At 43.2% G+C, this 13,619-nt stretch overlaps 1 protein-coding gene and 1 long non-coding RNA gene across 3 annotated transcripts; both read left to right on the forward strand.

Moving 5' to 3' along the window:
• The first annotated feature begins 710 nt into the window (after positions 1–710).
• Positions 711–2,962, forward strand: LOC129593030 (uncharacterized). The gene is made up of 2 exons (XM_055489214.1): positions 711–1,250; positions 2,450–2,962. Exons 1-2 carry the CDS (start codon positions 952–954, stop codon positions 2,709–2,711), a joined length of 561 nt encoding a protein of 186 aa, XP_055345189.1. The 5' UTR covers positions 711–951; the 3' UTR covers positions 2,712–2,962.
• Positions 2,963–8,755: 5,793 nt separating this feature from the next.
• On the forward strand, positions 8,756–10,751 carry LOC129593033 (uncharacterized). 2 transcript variants are annotated; one of them, XR_008691037.1, is made up of 3 exons: positions 8,756–8,958; positions 9,218–9,776; positions 10,112–10,751. It is a non-coding gene; the product is annotated as an uncharacterized LOC129593033 (long non-coding RNA). The 2 variants fall into 2 exon arrangements; XR_008691036.1 differs by having other exon boundaries at positions 9,218–9,529; positions 9,596–10,751.
• Positions 10,752–13,619: the final 2,868 nt, after the last annotated feature.

Raw genomic sequence — 13,619 nt, forward strand, 5'->3', positions numbered from 1 at the left:
CAAATCTGGTGGTACTTGTCATATTAATTACTATTTACTGCTGACACTGACGGCTGATTGGCACCCGATAAACTGCGTTTACCTGGAACGTCGACGCGGCAATCAGCGCCACAATGCAAGGGTATGCAGTTTCGGGGAAATGCCGTTAATTCGCATCACATTAATTAGGCGCCATCGGTTTCCGAAACGGGTTCTTGTAAGTACAATAATATTTGGCGCACATTATTTATAAGTGTTTGGAAATTAAATATGAACCCATTTCCTAGATTATGAAAGTTGATGGAAATCGACAAAAACAAGCAGCTTGTACAGTTTGCAGAAAAAGGTGATGGAACGAGCAGAGTCAGTTGCCGCAATATTGATCACTGTCGGGAAGTAAAATTTCTGACATCAAGCAAAATTAATTATTAACGCCGCGCAGATCCATGTGCTCGTCAAGTCGATGCGCAACGTTCTAGGTATGCAAACCACACCGGCAATCAGATTTTGCACAATTCCACGGCAGTCACGCTTGCTTTCCGATTCATCGGTGTCTTATGTTTATTTTTGTGGCAGCGCGGCTTACTAAGCTTGCATTCTTACTTACTTCCTGATGCAGACGTTTTTCCTTGGGGCATTCATACTTTGCTTGTATAAATGTTTCCGATACATGTAAATGGAAAGTTGTCTATCGCACACGCTAAATTTTTGACAAGCAGTAATAAGCGTGGTGCCTCGTGACGTCAGGTGAATGTTCTTAAAATTAATGTTAATCGGTGACACTGACCGGCAAATTGACAACATCACAGATGTTGCATACATCTGCAGTATTAACGCTACGAAAAGCGTTAGTATATAAGGAGATGCTGCCTGAATGCCAGTGCTATTAACTGATATCCCATTCAGAGTCTGCTTAGCAAAACGCTCTGCTGGCCACCCTTTTCCCATCGTCTCTGAGTTCACTTGTGAACGATGAAGACAACCTCTGCTATCATCACGCTGTGGGTCATCGTCACGCTGCTTCCCCATAACAGCGCAGTGCAGTCTGGTAACCACACCGTCGAATCTGGGATCAACGCAACCAACGCTCGCAACCGCACAATCAACACTCAAAACGGCACAGTCAACGGTGAAAACGGCCCCATCAACACTGCAAACCGCACAATCAACGGTGCAAACGGCCCCAACAACACTGCAATTCGTACAACCAGCGCTGCAAACGGCACCATCGGATCTGGGAATGCCACCGACCTGAAGCCTGAGCAAACCCGGTAAGGCCCGTTAATGTGTCTATTAGGTTTCCCCCGTAAAGTTGGTTTCAGTGCAATGGCCTCCTGGAACCCAGCTGCTGATCTCAGAGACCTTGCTTTCACACATTTAGCGCCCTGTACAGATAAGAACATTTCAAAGCATCATGCTCTGTCGAATACAATTAATGTATTGTCGCATGAATCATAATCAAGTGATACTGTTCATACATATAACTACATAAAAGAGATGCCAGTAGCGCACCTAGATAATCTCTATATTTGCTGCCGTCATCCGGCTGGAGTGTGGCGTTGCGGCAGTACATATGGCTAAATCTGGCGTGGTACATAAGCACCATGTATAGTCACAACGTCATACTCCCGCCGGCTGACAGCAGCAAGTGCAGGGATTATCTAGTGCGCTACTGACATCCCTTCGTAGACGTATATGTACACTGAAGAGAAGGCGCAACGGATTTTTGAGTACGCGCTTAGTGGTACAGCGCAGACATCGCCAAACATCGAGCCGAACTTTAACTGCATTAGCCGATTAGCGGTTGAATTAACCGTTAACCGTAGATGGTAGCCCTAACAAACGTTCGTAACTGCCAACCGTGCATGTTTGAAGCGTGGTAGTTGTTTGTTTGCTTCACACTGCAGCCATACACGGCTGACGGTTACACTTGGTTGTTAGGGCTAATATCGACACTACCGACCGAATGTTGGTAGCGTCGTAACTTTCCCGTACGGTTGCCAACCATCACCGTACGCTCGCGCACGAGGTCGACAGGATTGAAGATAAAATTTGCGTCATGGTCTTATTAAATGCGGCGTAGCAACAGGTTTCTGAGTGCAGAATGAAAAGCTGTTCTACGACGTACACATAAATGCAGAACCCGAAAAAAAATTCACTTTGACGGTTTCTTTTGAAAACAGCATTACTGTGTTGTTTTCAATAAAAAATTTAAGAAACAAAATTTACTATTAAGGTAAAATGCGATGCCTCGCCAGCTGATTACCATAAAGTACAACCCGGATCTACTGGCCGCAGATTTTAACTCCTCTAGCTGCGTGAAAACGAGAGCAGGCCGTTAAAGCGACCAAGTATATCTTATAGAGTGATCAACTGGCCCAACTTTTATTCTCTAAATTATGACTATCGACGAACCATTTAAAAGTAGGATTACTAGCGAGCTCATATTGAATGCATCTGCGTTTTTTAGCATTTTCTATGGAGATATCATCCAGCAGATGCTTATGCGTCGATGTCCCGATCCACTGCAAATTTATGACTGCAAAGAGTGTGAGAAACATTGCGGAAATCTCAACCCCTCGCCGTATTGCGGTTACGGCTGTCAATTAACATCAACATGCATCTGCAAACCAGGTACATATCGTACATTCCGGGAATCACCGAAATGCGCGCCTCCGGATGGGCCCATCATCAACAACTGCAAGCTGCCACCCAACGTTTATAAAGGTTAATGTAGGCAGGGCCAGATGGGCGAGGCGATGCCATGTCTTGCGATCATTTGAAGTATACCGCATACGCTGACTATCGCTTAATTTCTCTGACGAGCGTTGCGTGATCCCTGATATTGTCTGGTTGCTTTTGATTAGATATGGTTCTGCTAATGTCATGAAATGCGCACTTATACAGTTATACATGACCGGTTGTCAGACTAAAATAAACAACGATGAATTTAAACGAAGAACGAAGAACTCTTAGAATATAAACTGCCTATTAGTATACTAGCTAAATTTGGCGATTAATTAAAAATCCTAAGATTTCGTGGAATTCGGATATCGCTGTGCTTGTTGCAGTTAGCACATATATACAGCTGGAAAGCCAAAAAAATGGGTGGCTATAAAAAACTGGGGTGAGATGGGATGGTTATATTGATTTCCTTACTGGTTAGCTTAATTGACCGTGCTTTGTGTAATACGAGTTGAATATTGTAAGGTTAGATCGAAAATTCCACTATGCTCGAAATATGGCAAAAATGTTGGATCAGGCACTTTTGCCTGGCATACTCAAAAATATTCTGTAAAACTAACGTACTTCTAGGAAAAGTTTTAGTTACATTTGTGTAAATTGAAAAGAATGGAATGCAAAATGTTACAGTTGATTAGCAAAGAGACATGCATATCCTTGCAAATTAGGCGGAGCCCCACTTATGCATGGATACCGTACCTGTATAAAGGGAGATGGTGATTAATGGATACCAAATCTTACGCGTGACGTCGTTATATACGGTAATCGTGCATCCTGCACTTGAAAGTACAGAGATCGTACGGCGTGCAGACGAAACTTAACCCCGCATTGAGGTGTAGGGCTTTCTGAGATCTTGAGCAGCGACCGTAGACCACAATAAACGCGGAGGCGAAGCCGTAGCCGTTACTTGGACGTAATAATTATTGTAATTTCCGGGGTTTCGATTCGACAGTGCTGCTGCTGACTACCCCTGCTGAAGTGACTCACCGGAAGTAAACGCACAAATTACGACTTCCTCCGCGCTATTGATTTACGATTTGTGTTGCTGAGCGGAACCAGCGATTTACTGTGGTTACAGGCATTGCCATATGACAGGAAATACACTTATTTGATCAATTACCGCACACGTCTTACATTTCCTTTTGTGTAAATGTGAAATCTGTCCTTGGTCAATTATGTTCTGATTGTAACAGTTTTCAAACGAACGATTAATTGTCAGAGTTGTACATTTAAATTTAGTCAATCGTAAGCAATCTGGTGGTACTGTTGACACTGACTGGCTGATTTACGCCGGCAGTCAAACTGCGGTTATCCCGGAACGCCGACGCGAAAATAAGGGCCCGCGCTGAAGCGCTGAGTCTGAGTCTGAGTCTGACCCCTAAAAGGCTGAGTCTGACTACTGAAAGTTTGAGTCTGAGCACTAAAGGGCTGAGTCTGACTATTAAGAGGCTGAGACTGTTAAAGTAATATCTCGATGACTTTAACTCTTGACCGGAAATATGGGTCCAGCGAATCATATGGTCCAACATATGGTAACATACAATTAACGCTAAAACAAAGTAATGTAAAAGTGCAAAATGTTATTAATTTGGCAACACCCCATGCGGTAATCCAACACGGGACATTTACCGTAGGTTTTTGAGAGTATAACTGTTTAACTGCAGCAACACAAACGTTGAACAGAACGAAAGAAATAACCACAACTGCAGCGCTACTCGGCATTTCCGGCCAAAATAAAAATAAATTTATTTCAATTACAGTAATTCAACTACGTACTTGCTGTACCATGTATACTGAATAATAAGACGGTAATCTCCGCATGTAATCAGATCTACCTATAATAATAATTATGGTGATATGTACTGACTAGTAATCGTATGCAACAAGGCTCAATAAATTGAATAAAGCACATGCATTACACCAGTAGAGTAATAAAGAATAGCACTACCCAAAATTGAAATGTACCTGTCGGCTTCTCACTACAATAACAGTATGAGGTGTTTGTTGATGCGCGTATTTATGCATGTTCAAATAACAGCACTAATTATAGCTAATGTTAATGAAGCAAAAAATCATACAGCGTTAATTGCAGCAACATTACAGCCTATCTTTAATGATTATACTAGCCTATTCTGCCAATGTAGTATTAGAATTTCAGTTCTGCACGACATAGGCATAACAAAACCACCGACTCGCCTTCGTAGCTGATCAGCTGGAAGTTAATCCGAAATAACTAATCGTATGGTCGTTCAAGTGAAACACTATGATAAGTGAACGAGCGATGGTCGTTCAAGTGAAACACGAGAAATAATAAATTTCCCGATTTCCCAGACCGAGTAGGTAAAGACTGCAATGAACAGGCTAAATTTCAGAAATTGCTACAAAATCGTAATGAAGTTACCGTCACTCAAAAATTACCCAGATGCAATTTATTATATTTTACGACCATCGGCATTCCAGATAAAGTATACTTATATGCCTATCTAGCCATCGTTCCTATGCAAACCTGTGATCAACAATAGAATAATGATCGGCGGTGTCAAATTTTAGTAGTCGGGGGAGAGCGCATCGAATGATTAATCTCGTGCGGCTGGGCTTATCAGCAAACCGCTTTCCGGAGCAGAATGCCGCCTTTCCAAAACAGTTGGTTTGGTAGATTAGTGAGCCAAAACAAGTAAATGGCGCCTAAAATTCCTCAGCCGTAAGAAATCACATTAAGCCTTTCCCAAGGCAGTTGAAAATGGCGAAAAATTGCAGGATAAACGGCAACACAGCGTTTCCCCATAAAGCTATCTGATGTGATTTTAATATGAACAATGTCTGTCAAGCAGTGACTGCCAGTCCTTAATTAGTAAAACTTTAATGACGTAACGCTATAATTATTTAAAGTACTGCTTTCTCCGTGGTTACAGACTTACAGTCATTATTAAATACTGGACTTCATTTCGGTGCTCTACATTTCCTACACTTAAGACCCGATGAAAGGATTTTCTGACTAGAGGCCGCTAAAGAAGAATCTATAGTGAAATTGCAGATTTGTGGAAAATATGGCGTTTTTCACGATCAAGCCAAACTGACGACGCGGTTTTGAATCCACAAAAACGGCGTGTCATTTACGTGTCATTTTTGATTATCTTTTTGAATTTTAGTTTTCATTTTTTATACTTAGCTTTAACTGACGCTGTGATTAGCTACGTTATCTGAACCTGTACGATATGCACATTAGGACGTTAATGCTTTTCACTTTGAGTACAATTGCTGGCAAGCAGAATTCTTCATTATACCACTGCTATAATGCATTTGTCTTTATTCAAGTTTAGTGAACCGTGTTTCATAGGTTTAATTGTCAGTGCATACTGCATAATGAATATTCCCGGCTAATTATACGAGGATCTAGGATCTATGATTTGGTTACGATCTACAATAGTTATGAGCGCGCATTATCGGCTTATCATACAATGGACGACAAAAAAAAGTTGAAATCGACCGGCCAGTGTGCGGTCGCGCCTCATCAACTTCTTTTTGTCGTCCACTGTAAATGTTCCCTAATGCACCTCAACCTGCAACTGTATGCTATGCGCACTGCAGTACTGTGTAGCAGAATAAAAGTATCCGCGTCGCGCTGTATCCGCACTAGTTGCGCGAATCGTGTACGCGCTCTTACAAGTGCCCGTGGCTGCAATTTCGTGGCTGTACTGTCCTTCAAGTGCCGGGCTGGGGCACAGTACAGTTGTAATTAAACTAACTTTAGTTTTATTTTAACTTAATTAAATTAACTTTCAGTTAATTAATAACGTTCGGTGAACCGTGAACGTCCCGTGCCGCGTACGTCCCGATCGCCGCAATCTATTGTACACATACATAACTTGGTTTTAGGGTTGCATGTAATACGGGGTTTTGCTGTACGTCGCAAATTTTTAGTCATGTGTTAAAGTCATCGAGACTTTACACGTGCAGTATTAAGAAAACTCAGCATTTTATAGTCAGACTCAGCCTTTTAGTACTCAGACTCAGACTCAGCGCTTCAGCGCGGGCCAAAAATAAGCGCCCGCATATAAGGAGATGCAGCTGGTGCCATTGCCGTTAATCGTTATTGCAATCCCTTTGCTCAACTACTGTTCCCCCTAATTCAGTCTTTGCCGAGCTCACTTTTATACGATGAAGCCAACCCCTGCTATCCTCACGCTATACGGTGCCCCTCCATTGCGGTGCAGCGCAGTCTGGTAACAACAAAGTCGAATCTGATTCTGGGCAAAACGAAATCAAGGATGGAGACGGTATAATCAAATCTGGGAATGCCACAATTAAGCCAACGGAAAAACGGTAAGGCCAGTTTATGATTATTGCGGATGTGGGCGACCTGCCTCATAATATACGCTATACTGGTATACATGCCGACCGAACTGCGCGCTAAACCTTTATGCCAGATCTCTCTCTTTACACATAACGCCTACCGCGCATTTTATACTTCACAGACAACAGCATGACAATATAGCATCTAGAACAATCTAGAAGACTCTACACAATGCTGGCGGCAAACACTCCAAACCACTAGCTGACAAAGCATGACCAGGCATCGTCGTGCACATGCGGTATACACATTGTGTGTAGATACAGCGTATGCTGTATCTACCACACTACCCTCCTTCTGTGGAAAAAAAACATATTCATGCAGTTTTATAAGTAGACAATTACTGATGACTAAGTTGACTTCTTTGTAGTTTTCTTCCTTCTTTAAGTAAGATGGCATAATGTAGGCATTTCTTGCGGTTTTAAACTTAGCATGGTAGATTTCCGTCCGAAGATCCGGTATATTCAATTCAGTCTTAAAACAGCTCGACATTTTGGAGGTCGGAATTGCAACAGTATCTCCATTTTCGCACAAAGGAAATTATTTCATAACGGAATAATATAGCGTCTCACACAGCTGTCACACAGTTGCTATTAAGGTCACGTTCACTCAGTCCGCTTCCCTTATTCAGTTATAGGCCCCCAATATTTTGATCCTGTAGATACCTTTGTCATTCGTGACCTTTCCAACAGTCTGCAGCAAGATGTCCAGATTCGCGACATATGTAGCATAATCTAGGAGCAACGGGACGGGATCGACCTGTAGATCTTTCTGCATTCTTTTTTAGTTGTTTAGTAATGGAAAAATATAATCTTGGCCGTATTTGCGGAGGTAACGCTTGTAGTTCATGGCAAAGTTGGTGATGGAAATCCTGTATGGCAACAGGCATGTTGTACATAAATCTTTCTTGAAGTTGTTGCGGTAGATGGACGAACAGGGCGCAGATAATTTGTTGGTCATTTTTCGTTTGATTTACACTTGTGAGATATTCAATCACGTTGTCGATGTATTTTTCGGGTGATAAGGATTTAGGACTCATGCTGTGCTGCGAAAAGTTTGTAATGGAATGGTATGGTCGGTCAGTGATGATGTTCCAGCATTATGTTGTACTGCGCTGGGGAGGATTCTGGTTGGTGATGGTGAAGGCTGATTTCTGGGCTCAATGAAATCAGATAAGCGAAATAGCGATGATGGCTATTCCATGCGCACTGGGATAAGAAGCTTGTATATATGAGGCAGATCTCCACAATAAAAAAATTAACTTGATGAAAGGTCGTAGAAAACTTTTAGCAACTCAGAGGATTTATATAAAGGTCACCGTGGTTCGAAACCGATCTGCTACCAGATGTGGGCGACCTGCCTCATGATATACGCTATACTGGTATACATGCCGACCGAACTGCGCGCTAAACCTTTATGCCAGATCTCTCTCTTTACACATAACGCCTACCGCGCATTTTATACTTCACAGACAACAGCATGACAATATAGCATCTAGAACAATCTAGAAGACTCTACACAATGCTGGCGGCAAACACTCCAAACCACTAGCTGACAAAGCATGACCAGGCATCGTCGTGCACATGCGGTATACACATTGTGTGTAGATACAGCGTATGCTGTATCTACCACACGGCTTACGTTTTCACGGTTAAGCAGGATTTAGAAAACCTTCGAGAAAAATTAGTATAACCAACTGCAAATCTGAGATAATTCTCTCTTGCGCAGTTAGCATCGTCATCGAGTGATCAGGTGTTTTCAACTGTCCTATCAATTGTGCATATGCGGAAGTTTGATTTGTACAGTTGCCGATAATACGGCAACGTGTTTCTTTCCAATCGATGCAGTCGCCACCAAGAGCAGTTGCTATTTCGCAGGGCTTAACGGTAAGCGTGACGATAACTATGCTTTCTATCGTCAATCCTATCGTCAAACGGTCCGATAAGGGTACGCCATGATGACGCGCAAGAGCCTATCGTATATCGTACCGTATATCGTAAGCCTTTTTGCGCTTGCGAACACAATCTATTGAGTAATCAATCAACTCACGGTTAACGGTATTCATAGTGATGCCCACCGATGCAGCATCTTAGTGAGTTTACTGGCGAGCTTATGCCGAATGCCTAATTGGCATTTCCTTTGCAGTTCATTTGCATGCGGCCGCGCAAAAAAAATTATGACATGTCCCGATCCGTTGACTATTTGGGGCTGTCAGGAGTGTGAGAGGTCTTGCGGAAACCCCAAACCCGTCGCCGTTATGCAATTTTTCTTGGGACTTGAAAATGGTCTTGCAAACCAGATACATACCGCACCTTCCAATCACCGAAATGCCGCGCAATGGGCCTATCATCAACAACTGCATAGTCCTCTCAGCAGGGCGCCATCCGAGGGAAACTGAGAAACGGCCGGAAAATGCGCCGATAAGGGAATCGAACCTCGGCTACGTCGTAGATCCGCGTAGGCAGTACCACCGAACCACGGCGCAAAGTTGTCGTATCTAAAAGAGTTGGATAACCTTTTTAGACCACTTCCCTGCCACGCTTAGCGGTATGAGCACTCTTCTCTCTCAAACTGGTATGGCGAAAACAACTTGGAGGAACGATGGAGATACGAACAGGAACACAGAAACCAGGAATGCCTATCAGGAGCCCTGCGAAACACACGAACGAACGAAGAATGCCTTACTTCTCACTTCTGGTCTCGGGTAATACAAGGATCAGATAAAGGGGAAGGTCGATTGTGACGCGAGTATACTGCGGCTGACTACGCTATAATCCGTAACTTGATTATGAACGCCAGTCGTAACCTTTAGAAGATACTGCCCTTTAATCTAATGCACAAGTATTTCCTCAACACATAGAAGTCAGAAAAGTAAGAAGATCAGAAACCAAGAGACTAATTCCTGACCGCTCTTAGATAATAGGCATCACTCGAGCTTATTTAGACTAGCAGAAGTACACGGCATACTAGGGACTTAACGTACAACCAATCACAGGTAGAGAGATGACTAGATAATAACACGGAGACTCGTATTTACAGGTGAAAGGCGGACATCTTAGAGGCATCCGGACGTACGTACGATGTAGGATATCCTCCTCCCCACGTCAAAGTGTTGAAAATCCTTGAATGACTTTGTCGCTGTATATGAGCCGGTTCTCTCCTCACACCCCCCTTGCAGCTTTCGCTACGTCTTCGTAGCGAGACCAAGCGATCCTCCACGCGGCTCCTTATCCGCACTTTCCGAACGGCTTATTCACCGAAAATCGGATTTAGAGGCTAACGCACTGGGCTCAAAGGCGAAGTGGACGTACCGAACCTTGATCTGCTACCATCTCAGCAGAGAGCTATCCGAGGGAAATTGAGAAACGGCAGAAAAAATGTGCCGATAAGGGAATCGAACCCCGGCTACGTCGTAAGATCGGCGTAGGCAGTACCATTGCACCACGGCTCAAAGTGCTGAAAATCCTTGAAAGACTTTGTCGATGTATGTGCGCCGCTTCTCTCCTCAAAGTCACAAGAAAAGGCTAGATGCTGCCGATGTTGAATAGCCGCGGCTACCAAATGTTTTGCTTTTGTTAAGTTTAGTTGTAATAATTCTGGTGATGACATTATACTTCCATAAATGCGTATTTGTACGTGATTCGGTGCAAATAAACGTACACGGCCTCCAGACGTTCGTGAATGAGATCCATTGGAATTCGGACCTCGTCCAAATGCCGCAGCAGCTCGTGGTTTAATTACACGTGCTGGCCTGCCGACCGTGTTGACCAAATCGGCGCGCCAAACCAAGCCTCGTGTTTTTAATCACCAAATTAACATCGTTGGTTCACCATTTTGCACAGTGAGGATAGCTGATTCTGTATTAAAATGCCAATTCCGAGTAAAGCTCTTGATCGACTGTTTTAAGCTAAAATACTAAGATACTAAGGGCACACGTGCCCGCAGCAGGCAATTAACTGCACAAACTTGGAAATCACAATCAAATGAACCACACGATCATGGACATGCCATCTACGCCAATCTACAACTAATGGCGTAAAGCACTGTCACAGGCACTGTACTTTCGCAAGTTTCACAACAGCGAACAGATACTGTACAAAAACAGCAGATATGCAAGATATGCAACTACCGAAACATCAACAACAGCACACTTTTAAAAGACTATAACAAGAAAATTTCCTTAATTTCTCGGAATCCTGTATTGTGCCCATCACGCACATAGCGTTCCCTCTTTGAATTCGTATGGAGATCCGCTGCCGGAAAAATTCTTTCGCGCGTGGTTGCCCGGTGCGGCCGCTGCGAAGTGTCCGATTTTATCGACCAGCTTCTCTCGCTCCGTCTCCCAAGGGTCCGTATATTTCGAAAGCCGCGGGGGTAAAATCATATCTTGGCTGAAGCCACGCATGTTTTGTGAGCTTTTTTGTTTTGGCCAGCTCCGCTGCGGCACCGACGTTGACGGATTTCCGGTCAATATACGAAGTTGCCAATTCCGAAATCAGCTACGCGCCAATTGCCAAATGCCAATTCCTCACCGGTTAGTAAATAATGCACTGCCTACAATTCCACACACCGTTATTGTACGAAGGTCTTCCTAGCCCGGCTACTAAAGGTAGGCAGACTAGTATGCGTGTCGCGAACAATCCAGTATTACCAACCCAGCACCCTGCACCGAGCCGGCATTCCGCCAGCTAGATATACGCTCCTTACCAACCAGTTCTTATACGCTTTATTTTCAATATAAGTAAAGACGAGCACCGCAAGCAGAAATATATACAAAACAAAACCTGTCCCAGCTAGCATGAGACGGGACCGTGCAGTTGCACAATACACTCGTGGCATTGCCGCTCATGAACTCTGAACTTAAACGCAGAAACAAAAAGCCTTTAGAACGACTCTAGCCCGTCCTAATAATAAACACTTTCATGCCGATCTGGTTTATCAAAGCAAATGCAGCACCGCATCATGTGCCAAAAGTTTCGCATGCAGTAGGAACAAAGTAACAATGATCGGTAATCGTGTTTCCCCTTCTTATGCGTGAAAGCTAGTTTGGCAGCGGCGCCCGCGCATTGCGAAGTCGCATGAATATGCGACTTCGCAATGCTTGTTACCCAAAATTGTTTTGTTACCCAAAATTTTGTTTTGTTACCCAAAATTTTCGCGTCACCTGACGATTTCTTACGGAATCCGAGAGATGCGGGTTGTGAAGGAGTGGTTGTCATTTTGTCATTTAAGGGGGGAAGATTATGCCGGTACACCGAAAATTTGCTGACCTACACTTTGCTTTGACGATTGGCTGTCCGACAGACGAAATGTGGACCCGACAGTTTGTTGAAAATTATGAAACGAAAAACTCGCTGATCCACAAGCTGCTGAACGACAGCTTGCTGAACACGGACATTCTGCTGACGGCATTATGTTAAAACTGGAAAACGTAAGAAAAACAGGCGAATAGTTATGCGGTTATGCTGGTTAGCCGATTGTCGTGGTATTCTTTAGAGTGACGGGTGCTGGGGGATTCGCGAGATGGAGCTCTTTTTCATCTTCATCGGATAGAGGTGGAGTTTATCAGTATTTCGGTGTTGTAATTCCATTCAAAAGCGCAGTAACTATATCATGCCCGAATTCCATTTCGCAGTTCCATACGGAGATAGACATACAGCGTGGAGATTTTAAAGACTCAGAGATTACAAAACGCTGTATTGATTCATTATTGAAGACGTAGTAACATAAGATTAATGATATATTTCTAGTATTGATTCAAGTTTCTGAATAGACGTTGGGTAGATTAACATGGCCTTTCAACATGGCAAAGTGCAACAAATCTTAAAGCAGATTACGGCTTTTGCTATTTCTTTCCTCACCAATTTTTTCTTGAAAATATGAATATTCTTGCGATTGTACTGCACGTTTGCGTGGTTCAATAAACAAATTGTTGATCGAAATCACATCTATCTGTACAATGAATTGTGTTGTCGTCATAAACGTCCTGACATTTTTTTTTTATTTTTATGATCCTGCCGCTCCTCGCCAGCCAGTTATTTTCGCCTTGCTTAAAATGGAAGGGGGTGAGCTCCATCGGCTATTTATTTACCTTTATCTCTTTTCTTTCGAAACGACTAGAAACGTTTGCGGCTTAATTTATGTCTCTAGGGTAATCATGTTTTGATTGTACAAGTTTTTCGAACGAACGATCAGCTTAGCAGATGTATACATTGTATTTTGGGCAGTCATAACAAATCGAATGCCAACCGATTTGTACTTATAACAATAACTAGTATTTCCTGCTGACAAAGACCGGCTGATTGGCATCTAGCTGACAAACTGCATTTACCCGGATCGTCGACTCGGCAATCAGTGCCAAAATGCAAGGACGTGCGGCTGAGTGGGAGTGCCATTAATTGGTATCCCAGTTATTTGGCAAGACCTCTTTCTGAAACGGTCCTCGCTTACAAGTGCATAAATATAACCCACGCATATTGTTTTTCGGAAGCGCTGTAAATTAAATATGAAAACGTTTCCAAAATTAGAGGAATTTATAGAAACTGAC

The sequence above is a fragment of the Paramacrobiotus metropolitanus genome, unplaced genomic scaffold (genome assembly GCF_019649055.1).
Source record: "Paramacrobiotus metropolitanus isolate TYO unplaced genomic scaffold, Prichtersi_v1.0 Parri_scaffold0000058, whole genome shotgun sequence".
NCBI lineage: Eukaryota > Metazoa > Tardigrada > Eutardigrada > Parachela > Macrobiotidae > Paramacrobiotus > Paramacrobiotus metropolitanus.

Coding starts and splice junctions, on each gene's coding strand:
- LOC129593030 (XM_055489214.1), top strand. CDS start 952: ATGAAGACAACCTCTGCTATCATCACGCTGTGGGTCATCGTCACGCTG. Junction 1,251..2,449: donor CTGAAGCCTGAGCAAACCCG/GTAAGGCCCGTT, acceptor TGCGTTTTTTAG/CATTTTCTATGGAGATATCA.